At 37.0% G+C, this 14,565-nt stretch overlaps 1 protein-coding gene across 6 annotated transcripts in view; it reads left to right on the forward strand.

The window, feature by feature from the left end:
* Positions 1 to 14,565, forward strand: part of Grik2 (glutamate ionotropic receptor kainate type subunit 2) — a 626,777-nt gene that overhangs the window by 361,294 nt on the left and 250,918 nt on the right. For all 6 annotated transcript variants that reach the window (XM_031346615.1, XM_031346617.1, XM_031346618.1 and 3 more), the window contains one exon: positions 3,411 to 3,524. In XM_031346615.1, coding sequence (XP_031202475.1) covers positions 3,411 to 3,524 — 114 coding nt within the window. The remainder of the gene's footprint in view (positions 1 to 3,410; positions 3,525 to 14,565) is intronic.

A 14,565-nucleotide genomic window follows, 5' to 3' on the forward strand; every position in this document is an offset into this window, starting at 1 on the left:
TTTTTTGGAGGGGAAACTGGGAATGGAGAAATTTACATGTAAATAAAGAAAATATCAAAAAAAAAAATTGAGATCATGATTTTGAAAGGGAGGCTGAGGTAGCAGAAGCCAGGGGACAGTGGCAGGGGTAGAAATGATGTAAGGCACACATGTTCAAAGTTCTCAAAAAAATAATAAGTGAAAGAAATAAAACAGAAAAAAAGTTACTTAGAAAAGAAGTGAATATGTGGCAAAGATGATAAACAGATAAAACTTGAACAAATAATACATGAATATAAAAGAACACAAGGAAATCTTTTGTTTCTGGTCTTTCCTCTTAGGCTTTCTGTATCTCATATTATATATTTGTGCCACCACAACCAGTTATGAATATATTTAAGAGACACATTAAATGGCCCAAATTTAAGCTTCTTCATGATAATTTTCCCTCATTTATTTATTCACATATACATTTTAAGCATGCATTATTCATGATTTGGACTCTGTTATTCATTATTTAGGAAATGTTATTAGGATCACCTTCAAGAACTTGAGGAAGTTTTTACTGTACTAGATTTCTGTGCCACTCTTCAAATGCTCCTCATCACATTACATTTTCCAATCTCATCTCCTTTCCCTTTTTCCACATGATCTTCCTGATCCTGCCCCACCCCTGCCACTATCATGCAGCTTATCAATAAACTCTCTTCTATTATTTCCCACTTCCATGGAGATCCATGAGTCCCTCCAGTCCTTTCTTGTATTCCTAATCACTCTGGGTCTACAGATTGTAGATTGGTTCACATTTATTTAATGGCTAATACCCACATATAAATGAAAACATACCATGTTTTTCTTTCTTAGTCTCGGTTACTTCATTCAAGATGAGTTTTTCTAGTTCCATCCATTTACCTGCAAATTTCATAATGCCATTTTATTAACAGCTGAATAAATTATTCCACTGTGTAAATGTGCCACATTTTCTTTATTCATTTTTATGCTGAAAGGTATCTAAGATATTTTAAACTTCTGGCTAACGAGTAGAGTAACAATGAACATGATTGTAGTAAGATGAAGTGACCTTTGCATATATGCTTAAGGCTGGTGTAGCTGGATGTTGAGGTAGACCAATTTCGAACTTTCCAAGAAAATCTGATATTAATTTTGATAGTGGATGCACTACAATTTTTCACTCCCACCAGCAGGATGTGGGTGATGCTCCATATCCTCACCAGTATCTGCTGTCCCTTGAGTTTTTGATCATTGTCATTTTTAGAGGTGAGTCTGTGTGCGTTGTGGTAAATCTGGCTGTCTTTGTCCTGTGTAGACATGAAGGATATGGGGAAACAAACACAGAAAGGCTCTCTCGGGTAAAGATGCTCTGATCATTTCACTGTGTCTGCCCAAGTCTAGCTCCAGGCTGAGGTGCTGCCCCTGGCCAAAGTTGTCTGCCTGGGGCTTGTGGAAGGAGCTTCTCTGCAGTTCTCTGGAGGCCCCTTAGGCCCAGGCATCTTTCAATCCACACACTACCACAGCCTAGATTGCTGCTCCAGCCTTGTATTGTGGGTGATGGGAAGGGCAGTGATCTTTTTTATTAGATGTTTTCTTATTTACAATATCTCCTTTCCCAGTGATCTTTTATCTCAGGTTTGTTGAGCTCTAATGAATACATTGGGGCACCATTTTGTTGTATGCCATTTTGTTGCCTCCAAGCACAATAAGCCCATTCAAAGAAAACACAACTTTGTTGCAGTGAATCTCCAACTCCAATAAGCCCATGCGAGGAAAACACAAATCAGTTGTATATTTATAAACTGCACATTGGGACAATATGCCTCTAGACTACTTTCTTACAAGCTATGAAATCCTTACTTCTTGCAGTTTCTCCAAGCCGTGCAATTCTGATCCATCTTCCTTCCAACAACTACCGGTCTCTCGTCCTCCATTCAGTCTCCTGCAACAGCTCCTCCCATCCTCTTCCTGTTTTGCCCAGAAAACCCGCCTCCTCGTTTTAGCTCAGCGATTGGCTATTTGTCAACTTTCTTACACAATCAGATAATTAAGGGAAATTCCTCTATGTGTGTATGTGTGTTAGTATTTAATGTATATTCATATATTTTAGTGAAAGGTCTGGCCAGTGATCACTTTTTTTGGCTCCTTTTTCCTTAAAATAACTTTATACAAATCTTATCAAGCCAGAATCATATCACTTTTCTCCTCCTCCTTTGTCTTTCCAGCTCTTCTGAATTCCTTCCATGACTTTCCCACTCTCTAACTAATAGTCTCTTTTTCCTTATTTTTAGTTATACATATGTAAATGAATAAAAATTCTATATATGTGTGTGTCAATTTTTATATTATATTCCCTTTCATAAGATGAAATTTTGATGATGAGTGTTAATTACCCTTATTTGTTGGTAAGGTGTAAATTTCAGTAAGAATTTATGCTGGTGTAGCATAATTTGAATTTGGCTAAGTTTCTCGTACCAAGCATGACTGTACCGATATTGAGTGGGTCTCAAGTCCAATTAGACAGCTGGTAGTTACCACCTATATGTCAATGTCACTCACTACAACTTTAAAAATATTTGGCCATGTTCCTCATAGAGAGTGCAGCCACATAGGACAGTTAATTGTTTCCCTTTCCTGACAGCTTGCATAGTACTTTTAGATACCATTGAAACTACATAGCAGGAAGGAAGCTTTCAGATTAGACCCACTTGATTCATCCGAGTCTTGTTTTCTTAGCATGTGCTATCTTCAGCAATATGAAAGGAGGAAGAATGAATTTACATATGAATCCTTGAATGTAGCAAGGCAGTAGTTTTCCATTTGTCTTTTTAAAAGTGTCTTTAGTGTTACTTACCTCTTCTCATCCTCTGTCCTCTTCCATACAATTTGTTATCCTGTTCTAGGTGAACCCTTTATGTTGTATAATTCTCCTTTAAGTCTTCCCATTATATATCCCTCTCTATGGTCTCCAGTCAATTATTTTTAACTAACTTTAACTTATCAATTTATCCTGGGTCCCTAAGGTTTTCCTTGTCATTTTGCTTTGTCTGTGATGTAGAATGCTCTCTTTATAATGAGAGGATGAGAGAAATCCATTACACTAAAGGATGTACTCTATTCATGACTTTCTAGAAGCTACCAATATATCGTCACACATGTTTCTTCTTGGAGAATGAAAGTTTAGATGGAAAAGGAACCCCACACACAGATGGTGGCCCTGTGGTGGATTAGTTTCTTCTTTAATGTTACTAGCACACTCCTCAGCACAGTGAATCATTCTTAAAGGACACAGCCTATGCTTTAATGACAGCACATAGTGCTGCAGAGATGGACAGGATTACTAATTGTAACCTTCCTTTGTAGCAGTCCCTAGCAGGTACCTGGTAGACAATTTATAATGTACACTTGTCGTTTCATAGATTGGAACCTGGGATCCAGCCAGTGGCCTGAATATGACAGAAAGCCAGAAAGGAAAGCCAGCAAATATCACAGACTCATTGTCTAATCGTTCTTTGATTGTTACCACCATTTTGGTAAGTATTTGTTTTTCGATTATTTTAGAAAAATGTAGATAATATGGACGCAGATAAAAAACACATTTTAATGGGAATAGTAATGAATGGAATGCAATATATCTTATAATCATTTAGCAATTACTGTAACACGAAAAGATCAATATTAGCTCAGCCAGAATTTTATTTTGGTAATCTCTAGTAATATAAGACATATTAATATTTGGGGCATCTTTAGTGATCAAACAGCTTCATGTATTATGGAAAATGTTTACATTTCCATAGAAATTATTAATATTGATGAATTGCCAATGTCAGGATTTAAAAACAAATAGACTTACAGATGTGTATAGTTAAAAGAATGGCCTAACATAAACTCTGTTCTCTTGCTGAAATTCATTCCAAAGTATATAGCAATTATTTTCAATATTTTCTGTAATAATTACACTATAATCTTATTTCAATTTCATTGTCTTTAGCTGAAGTAATAACTCTAGTTTATTAATTTCCTTAATGGAATATAATAGATATTTTTTTAAAATAAGAAGCCTTTATACTAACACAATAATTAAATTACTAAGGTAGGTATCTTTTTTTACCAATATTATATTTCCATGTTTTAATTGGGTTGCCAGTTATGGACATTTGTGCCATTTGCAAAGGGGGATATTAGTTTTGGAATAAGTAGGAGCTCATAGATTATTTAGCCAGTATTACTTACTTGTAAGACAGCTTACTAGCGACCTTTCTATGTCTCTAATTCTGTAGCTAAAGTCTTTGGACTTATTTGTATCATCTCTAAAGCTTTGAGGTCCTCTTCAACTTAATATTAAGCCTCCTGCTGCTCTTTTCAAATATGACTTCTACATGCATCAAACTGGAACAATACTTCAGCTAAAAATTCACTGCAGGCAATAACCTACCTGACTTCTTGCTCATCAAACCGTCATTCCTAATGTAACCATTTTCTGTAAAAACTGTGTAGTAAGCAAGCAGTTATCTGTCTTTGATAGCTGTCCTTTTCTCCTTGGCTTCTTGAAGTCTCTATGTGACTCTATTTTTTTCAGCTTTCCTTTTACACAAAACATTGTGCTATCCAGAGTGATCAGTAAGACATCAAAAATTTTATCTTTGGCATTCAAGTTTTGGGCCATCTTATTTCTTCCTACTGTTTATCTTCCTTCCTTCATCAGGGTTTTCATTGACCTGGGATGACCAGGCACCCTTCCATTGGGATTGTTTAAACTTTGTTCTCTTTGGTTTGCAAACATTCTCCATTCGGGACACTATATCATTTTTCACTTATACTTTTCAAAATTAATATTGTGCTGTTTTTGTTTACATGAACATCATCTTACTAAATATTAGGAGGGTGCCTGAGGAAAAGAATTTGACTGTGTCTCTTTTGTCTTTACAATATCTAGCTCACAATGCTCTCAGAGCAAAGACTGTGACTGAGACATCTGTAACCTTCAGTAACCTGGGCTTTTCTGTTTTCCTAATCAAGCCCTCAAATGTATCTTCAATTTCTGACTCCATAACTTCACTCAGTTCTTTATTTTCTCCTTAAATTCTCCATTCCAACTCATCCTTCTAACCCCATCTTTAATGTTTCCATCCCACAAAGGGCTGTAACTTTTGATCAGTTGGGTGTACGCTGGGTGTTGGGAAGCTGCATGCTTTATACTCACAATATTCTATAATCCCATTTACCATGCATTAAACATTATTTTTACCATGTGCATCTCTTTCTCTTTAATGTTCAACTATACAATGCAAGGTACCACATCTCATATGCTTTCAAAAACCACTCTTATCATACTCAATGAATATTCAAATTATAAAGTATAAAATGATATTTAGTCAATGTAAGAAAATACTACTTTTTAAATAACTATAATTAAAAATTTTTAAATGTACAGTTCACCACATTTGTCTAATAAAATAATTCAATTCATATTTTTTTTATTATCAGTTAATTACTGGGGACTATGTTAAAAGAGATATATATTTTATTAATCACAAGCAATGTTTTATTTATAAATATACAGGTATCATTTAGCTGTAGTTTTTTATTTGTTTATTAGTTCATTAGTACTAGGGGTTGAACTTTAGTTATTGCATATCCTAGACAAGTGTGCCAGCACTTGTATCTGTATAACCGGTCCTCATTCTGATTATTGTTAAAATAGAGGATCTTGCTACGTTTCAAAGTTAGCCTTGAGTTCCAGTTGTGCTCTAGTCTATCACTGACTTTGTGATCTGGCTGAACATCCTCTGTAGTTGGGTAGATAGAGTTGCACCAGCAAGCCTTGGTAATTTAGAGATGTATCAGAGCCATCATAAAGCTGCAAGGATATTACCAATACAATGCTCAAAGCAAACCTGAAGCATTTGATGATTGTAATATTTCTAACAGTTCCATAGATAGTATTGATTTTCAGTGATGCTGGTCAACTACCAATTAGTTCAGCATTCCTTATAACAAATATGATTTTCTATGATGCTTAGATTTTATAGGGATAGTATTTATATTTTAGACTACTCTACTGTGTTGCTTTTTAAAAAGAGTCTATCATTTCCTAAAGGGAAAAAGTAAATCACCTTATCTCTATGTCCCCTAATTTATTTCCCCCCTAGTACTCTGGTCATCATGCATTCATAACAAAAAACAGAATAAATGAAAAGGGATTATTTATCATGTTTATAGTGTACTTTTACAATATTTTTTCCAGGTAGTTCACTGCTGTAGTTCATAGGTGTAACATCTGAATAGAATGATTAGTTATTTCCTGCCCTTGGCAGCTTTGATAGTATTTCTGTTACCATGGAAGCTAGACAGCAATAAATAGGCTTTTTGATTGAACGTGTCTTTAATCACCCAAGTTCTGTGTTCTGAATATCCAGTGTCTTCAGCAATATGGACTTACCTTAAACTTCTAAGAGGCAACTAAGGGCCATGTTACAGTCTATATGGTTTAAAGAGTTGCATGTATTACCTGACCAACTATTTGAAAGGAGGCTTCTTTTCTTTTAATTTAAATATGTTTTTGATTTAAGTTTTATTGCATTATAATGATAAAAGTTACATCACATCAATTTATCTGAATTTGTTAACATTTAAAAACGTATTTTAAGTAAAATAATTAAATCACATTCTTGTTTCCCTTTTGTACCCAATCTCTTCCCAGAGACCCCCTTGAACACCTACAATACCTTTTTTTGTCAAACTCTTTAACATTTATAAAATATTATAACAATACTAGTGAGTACTATAAAAGTTGCTTGATTTAAAACAACAATCAATTTAACAGTCTTATGTAGATGCTTGTCTACATCAATACTGAAAATACATACGTTTTTCTTAATATAAATTTTAAATAACTCCAAACATATTCACTGTGTATTTCAAAATAACACATTACTACTAGTGTTTTCTTAAATGAACATAAATATGTAAAGTCTTTTTGCTGGTTTGTTTGTTTTGTATTTAGTGGAGCTTAAAATCTTGGCTCTTGTTTTGGTACAAGCCCAAAATAAGAACAACTTTTAGATACTGGATTTCATTGTAATAAGGCTATACTTCAATGACCCTCACATCACCAAAAGATTTTACCTCCATCATAGCTAAGCTGAGAGTTGATAGTTTTGCTGTGCCAAGGAATGAATTGTAGGCACGATTTTTGGATACAGACTTCCTGTGATGGTCAAAGCTATTTGACTTGAGTGAGTGACATTATTCTAAGTCCCCAGAGAACAGGTTACATTCTTTTATGAAATAGTGTGTGTACTAAGATGGTCTGTCCATGAAGTCATTCACCAACTGTTTCAATGAACAATGGCTCTGTTTGGATGGTGGCACAAACATTAGGTGAGGGTAAGAATCTGGTTCATTGGCTGTGATAATTTGGAAAGCATTCATCTCAGAGGAAGAGTAACTTATAAAGTCCTCTTCTTCAAACTTGATACAATAGTTACAAAAGTCAAGCAAAGCATTCAGTCTCACTCTTTGCTGTTCTCTTACAAGCCACCACCCAATTTAATTGTCTACATTTCTTTTGGCTGTATAAATACTTTTAAAATATGTAAGCTGTGCTGAAAACCATAGTATAGAATAAAAACATGAAATAAACAATACTACTAATAGAGAGGCTGTGATAGGAGAAGCAAGATTTCAAGATCATTATGTGGTACACAGCAAGACACTGTCGCTTACAAACAAGCTGAAAGTGTATATAGTTTGTACATACTGGACGTATTTCTCCAATTACCAAATTAGAGAGACCATTGGATGAGAGTCAACAAATTTCTAGTTCCTCATATTTTTGGATTTCAATTGATTAGGATACGTTGGTAATATTAATTTTCATATTAAGATATCAAGAAAATAATTGTTACTTCCTGTTGGTTTTGTTGTAAAAGGTGGAGTTATGTTTGTGTGGGTTTGTTGAAAGATTACTTTCTTGCTTCTTCGAGGGTATAGTTTTGCTCCTTATGTTCATGTTTTCCATCTATTATCCTTTGTAGGGCTGGATTTTTGTAAAGATATTGTGTAAATTTTGATTTGTCATGGAATATCTTGTTTTCTCCATCTATGGTAATTGAGAGTTTTGCTGGGTATAGTAGCCTGGGGTGGCATTTGTGTTCTCATAGGGTCTGTATGACATCTGCCTGGGATCTAGCTTTCATAGTCTCTTGTGAGAAGTCTGGTGTAATTCTGATAGGCGTGCCTTTATATGTTACTTGACCTTTTTTCCCTTACTCCTTTTAAAATTCTTTCTTTGTTTAGTGCATTTAGTGTTTTGATTATTATGTGACAGGAGGAATTTCTTTTCTGGTCCAGTCTATTTGGAGTTCTGTAGGCTTCTTGTATGTTTATGGGCAGCTCTCTCTTTAGGTTAGGGAAGTTTTCTTCTATAATTTTGTTAAATATATTTACAGATCCATTACTTTGGGAGTCTTTACTCTCTTCTATACCTATTATCCTTAGGTTTGGTCTTCTCATTACGTCCTGGATTTCCTGGATGTTCTGGGTTAGGAACTTTTTGCTTTTTGCATTTTCTTTGACTGTTGTGTCAATGTTTTCTATGGTGTCTTCGGCCCCTGAGATTCTCTCTTTTCTCTCTTGCATTCTGTTGGTGATGATTTCATCTATGACTCCTGATTTCTTTCCTAGGTTTTCTATCTCCAGAGCTGTCTCTTGTATTAGTCAGGGTTCTCTAGAGTCACAGAACTTATGTTAGTCTCTATATAGTAAAGGAATTTATTGATGACTTACAGTCTGTGGTCCAACTCCCAACAATCAAGTCCCAACAATGGTCGGCAGCAGCTGTGAATGGAAGTCCAAGGATCCAGCAGCTGCTCAGTCTCACAAGGCAAGCAGATGAAGCAGAGAGAGCCTTCCTTCTTCCAATGTCCTTATACAGGTCTCCAGCAAAAGGTGTGGCCCAGATTAAAGGTGTGTGTCACCACACCTTTAACCCCAGATGACCTTGCTTGAACTCGTAGATCTTCCAGTCTTAATCGTCTAGGATTCATAGCCACTATGCCACCACACCCTTAGTCCAAGATGATATTGAACTCATAGATCTTTCTATCTTAATCCTCTGGGATTCATAGCCACTATATCTCAAGATCTCCATGCCAAAATTCAGGTCGGAAACTTGTATCTCTCAGCCTCCAGATTAGGGCCAGGTGAGCCTTCTAATTCTGGATTGTACTCATTTCAGATATAGTGAAGTGGACAACCAGGAATAGCCACAACATCTCTCTTTCTGATTTCTTAATTGTTTCTATTTCCATTTTTAGGTCCTGGATGGTTTTGTTCATTTCCCTGACCTGTTTGATTGTATTTTCCTTTTGTTCTTTAAGGGATTTTTGTGATTCCTCTTTAAAGTCTTCTAGCTGTGTACCTGTGTTCTCCTGTATTTCTTTGAGGGTGCTATTTATGTCTTTCTTAAAGTCCTGTATCATCATCATGAGAAGTGATTTTAGATCTGAGTCTTGCTTTTCTGGTGTGATGGTGTGTCCAGGACTTGCTATGGTGGAAGAATTGGGTTCTGATGATGCCAAGTAACCTTGGTTTGGTTACTTATATTCTTACACTTGCCCTGCCTCATCTGGTTATCTCTAGTGCTACCTGCTCTTCCTAAAGCTGACTGTAGCCTGTCTTTCCTGTGATCCTGGTTGTGTCAGAACTCCTCAGAGTCAAGCTGTCTCTGTGATCCTATGATTCTGGGATCCTGTGGTCCTGGACTTGTGAGAGCTCCTGGGAGTGGAGCTTCCTCTGGGTGTTTTGGGACTGGCTGCGGAGCTTGCAGCCAAGGTCTACTCAGAACACAGGCTGGCCCAGAGTGACCAGGAGCAACCTCAGCCACTGGGCTGGCAGAGTTCCTGTGTGCCTAGGTCCTGCTGGTCCCAGTTACTCCAGGTGTTGGGACAGTTGTTGTGACCTCTTCACCTCTGATCCTGGGCATGTGAGAGCACCTGGGAGTAGAGCTTCCTCTGGGTTTTATGGGTCTGGCTGCGGAGCTTGCACCCAAGGTCTGCTCAGGGCAGCAAGTATTGGGCCAGAATGGGAAGGAACCTCTAATTTAAAAATTTATATATTTAGCTAGTCAGTTATTTTTACTTATTCACGTTACATACTGCTCACTGAACCTCTCTAGGTCACTGCCTCCCACAATCCTTCCCCTTCCTCTTGTTCTCTCAGTGGGTCTTACCCAATCTTGGCATCTCGCCCCAATTTTGACACCTCAAGTCTTTGCAAAACTAGGTAATTCCTCTTCCACTGAGGGCAGACAAGGTTGCCCATCTAGATGAATATATCCTATGTAGAGCTATAGGTTTTAGAATAACTACCACTCCAGTTGTTTGGGACCCTTATGAAAACCACCTGCACATTTTCTGCATATGTGCATTGAGGCTTCCTTAGGTTCAGCCTGTGTGTGCTCTTTGGTTGGTGGTTCAGAAGCTGAGAGACCCAAAGGTCCAGGTTAGTTGACTCTGTAGGTCTTCCTGTAGACTTCCTATCCCGTTCCAGGCCTTCAATCCTTCCTCTTATTCTTTTATAAAAGTCCTGAAGCTCTGGCCATTGTTTGATTGTGGATTTCAGTATCTGTCTGAGTCAACTGCTGGATGGAACCTCTCTGAGGACAGTGAAAGGAGGGCATGTAAGCTTGGTTTTTATTAGTCTAGGACTTTTGTGAAGATCTTTCTCAGGCCAAATAGCTTAACCTCCTTTAAATTCACTCACAGTCACACAGACACACAGACACACACACGCACACACACACACACACACACACACACACACACACACACACACACACACGCACGCACGCACGCACGCACACGCATAGATACATTTATATGTATTGTCTATACTTTAAAACAATATGATTCCATAAAGCTTTAAATTAATTTTGGCGTAATTTGTTCTTTGTTCTTCCTGTTCTGTACTGGCCTTTTTTTTTCTGCTCCAAAGTTGAAACCCATTTTCCCATTTTTCTGCTTCATATCGCCTGTATCCTGCTATTCTAAGTGCTATTTATCAAATAATGATAATATATATTTGTCTTAGTTCTATGAGAACACAACAATTGATTTTCTAGTTCCAAATGGTTAATCCAAAAAACTTACAATCAAGTACCATTATGGACACGGAGCAGCTTACATTTAAGAAAATGTATGTCTATGCATATACATGTATGCATGCTGTAATAGAACTTAAAAAAGATGCCAGGTATTTGAAACAGAGTTGAGTGGGAATTGGTCTCAGAGGGCTTGGAGAGATGAAAATGAAAGGAGAAATATAATTATAATCTAAAATAGAGGTAACTGTCTTAATTAAAGTTTCATTTGTGGTAATAAACTTCTTCCCCTAGAGCAACTTAGGAAGGAAGCAGTTTGATCTATTATACAATTCCAGGTAACAATTCCTTAAAGGAAATTAGGGAAGAAATCCAAGCAGGGAAGACACCCGGAGGCAAGAATTTATATCCCAAATGCTATCCCCTTCCCAGTCCCCCCTAACAGTGCCCCTTTCTAAGAGTGGGGAACCCATTTTTTTCTGAGAGTGTGGGGCACCCATTGAGTGTTCCCCTACCTTAGTGAATCAAATCTCGACCAGAATAGTTATATCCTCTCTCAGACAAGGCAAGCCCTTTTAGGAAATGGATACCACAGTCAGATTACAGCTTTAGAAAGAGCCCCTGCTCTGGTGGTTGGGGGACCTACATGGAGACTGAGCTTCACTACTGCTACATGTGTGTCAAGGACCTCTTTCCAGCCCATGTATGATCTTTGCTCAGCAGCTTAGTCTCTGGGAGCTCCTAGTGGTCTTGGTTAGTTGACTGTGTTGATATTCCTATCCCCTTCAGGGCCTCCAAACATTCCCTCAACTCTTCTAGAAGAGTCTTTAACTGCTGACCAAAGTTTAGCTCTGGTATCTGCATCTGTTTCAGTTAACTGCTGGGTAGAGCCTCCCAGAGGACAGTTATAGTAGGCTTCTGTCTGCAAGCATAACAGAGCTTCATTAATAATGTTAAGGATTAGTGCTTTCCTGTGAAATGGGGATTCAACTTTATCCAGTTATTGGTTGGCCATTCTTTCTGGCTCTGCTCCATCTTTGTCCCAGCATTTCTTTTAGACAGGGCAAATTTTAAGTATTATGAGTAGGCTGGTGTCCTTATCCTTGCTGTTTGGGGTCATGCCTGGCTATAGAAATTAGCCTGTTCAGGTTTGATATGGCACATCTTGGAATCTTCTTCAGTCCTAGATCCCTGGGACTTCCTAGAGATTCCCCCCAACTCTCCCCAGCCCTGGCAGCTACGGATTTCCGTTCATTCTCTCGGCATTCTGGGTACTTCTCACATTTCTACTCATACCTGATCTTCCTCCACTATTCCCCTACCTCTCTCCCCTCCCACCAAGTTCTCTCCCTCTGCCTTCCAATGACTATTTTGTTTCCTCTTCTAAGTATGAGTCAAGCATCCTTGCTTGGTTCTTCCTGCTTGTTTAACTTTGTTGGGTCTGTGAGGTCTATCATGGGTAATCTGTACTTTTTAGCTAATATCCACTTGCCAGTTGGTTATTCTGTACTTTTTTTGGCTAATATACACTCATTCATGTTCCATTGAGTCTGAATTACCTCACTCAGGATGCTATTTTGTTGTTCCATCAATTTGCCTACAAAATTCATGATGTCCTTTTATTTAATAGGGGGATAGTATTCCATTTTATAAATAAACCACATTTTCTGTATCCATTATTTGGCTGAGGGACATCTGGGTTGTTTCTAGGTTCTGTCTATTATGGAAAAAGCTACAGAGCAATAGTGATTTTAAAACTGCATGGCATTCGTACAGATAGGTTATAACCCATTTAAAAGAATCAAAGATACAGAAATAAACCCACACAAAGCTATGGAAACTTGATTTTTGACTAAGAAGCCAAAGCCATATGATGGAAAAAAGAAATCCTCTTTAACAAATAGATCCATATCTATCATCCTGCCCAAAATTCCAGTCTTGAAAAAAAAAAAGTTCAAATCAATCAAGGACCTCAACGTAAAACTGGGTACACTAAATCTATTAGAAGAAAATTAGGTAATGGCTTTGAATGCATTAGTACAAGCAACAATTTCCTTAACAGAATACCAATGGCTCAGGCTCTTAGAATTGCAATTGGTAAATGGGACCTCATGATACTGAAAAGCTTCTATAAGGCAAAGTACATAGTCAATAGGACAAAACAGCTGCCTACATATCACGAAAAGATCTTCATTAATCCTACATCTGAGAGAAAGATACTATCCATAAGATATAAGATATAAGTACTTATATACTTATATACAAGTGTGTGTATATGCATATATATGTATATATACACACACACACACATATATATATACATATATATATATATATATATATGATATAAGTAACTCAAGAAATTAGACTCCAGCAAACCAATTACCCAATTTAAAAAGTGGAGTACAGAGCTAAACAAAATAATTCCCAACAGAGGAATCTCCAGTGGTGGAGAAGCACTTAAAGAGATGTTTAAAATCCTTAGTCATTAGAGAAATGGAAATTAAAACAACCGTGAGATTCTATTTTATACCAGTCACAATGGCTAAGATTAAGAAGTCAAGTGACAGCACAAGGATGTGGAGAAAGGGGAGCACTCTTCCATTGCTGGTGTTATTTGCCAAACTTTTACAATCACTCTCAAAATCAGTCTGGCAGTTCCTCAGAAAGCTGGAAATAATTCTACCTGAAGACCCAGCTATACTACTCCTGGGCATATACCCCAAAAAATGCTTCACAATACCACAGCGACACGAGCTCCACTATGATCATTGCAACTATAGGTTGATCTTAAGGAAAGATCTTAAAGAAGATTTCCTCCTCCTAGGCATGTCCAAGTTTGTGTCAAGTTGACCAAAGACACCAGAACAGCAGCTGAAACCCAAAATTTAAGAAGGGCTCCATATGAGAAGTGAGAACAGTGTATATAAAGCCCCTAACACAAAGAACATTTCAGATACTTTCTAAGATTAGCATGAAAACTGAGATTGATACGCACTTGTTCTCAACTACATATGATTGAAATATGTTTATGTAGTTAATAACAATCTATAATAGTAGTCATTTCTAGCTTGCTTCTGAGGTGTTGACATAGATCAATACATTTGCCATTCATTTTTGCTTTCACAGTCTTTTACTTTATTCTAAATAAGTACAAGTACCCTACACCAACTAATTTGGGCAATTTTATTATTTTTTATTTTGATCTTTTATTTCTTTATTTTGTGTTTATGAGTATTCTGATTACATGTATGTTGGTGTGCCTTGTGCATGCTTGATGACAAGGAAGGACAGGAAAGGGATCTCATCTCCTGAAACTTCAGTTATAGATGGTTTTGAGGCACCACATAGTTGCTGGGAAATGACTCCAGGTCTTTTGGACGATGAGTAAATGTTCTTAACAACTGAGTCATCTGTCAGAAGATAAAAATTTTCATAATAATATTGAACTGAATCCCATGATTTATATG

This window comes from Mastomys coucha, unplaced genomic scaffold, assembly GCF_008632895.1.
Source record: "Mastomys coucha isolate ucsf_1 unplaced genomic scaffold, UCSF_Mcou_1 pScaffold3, whole genome shotgun sequence".
Classification (NCBI taxonomy): domain Eukaryota; kingdom Metazoa; phylum Chordata; class Mammalia; order Rodentia; family Muridae; genus Mastomys; species Mastomys coucha.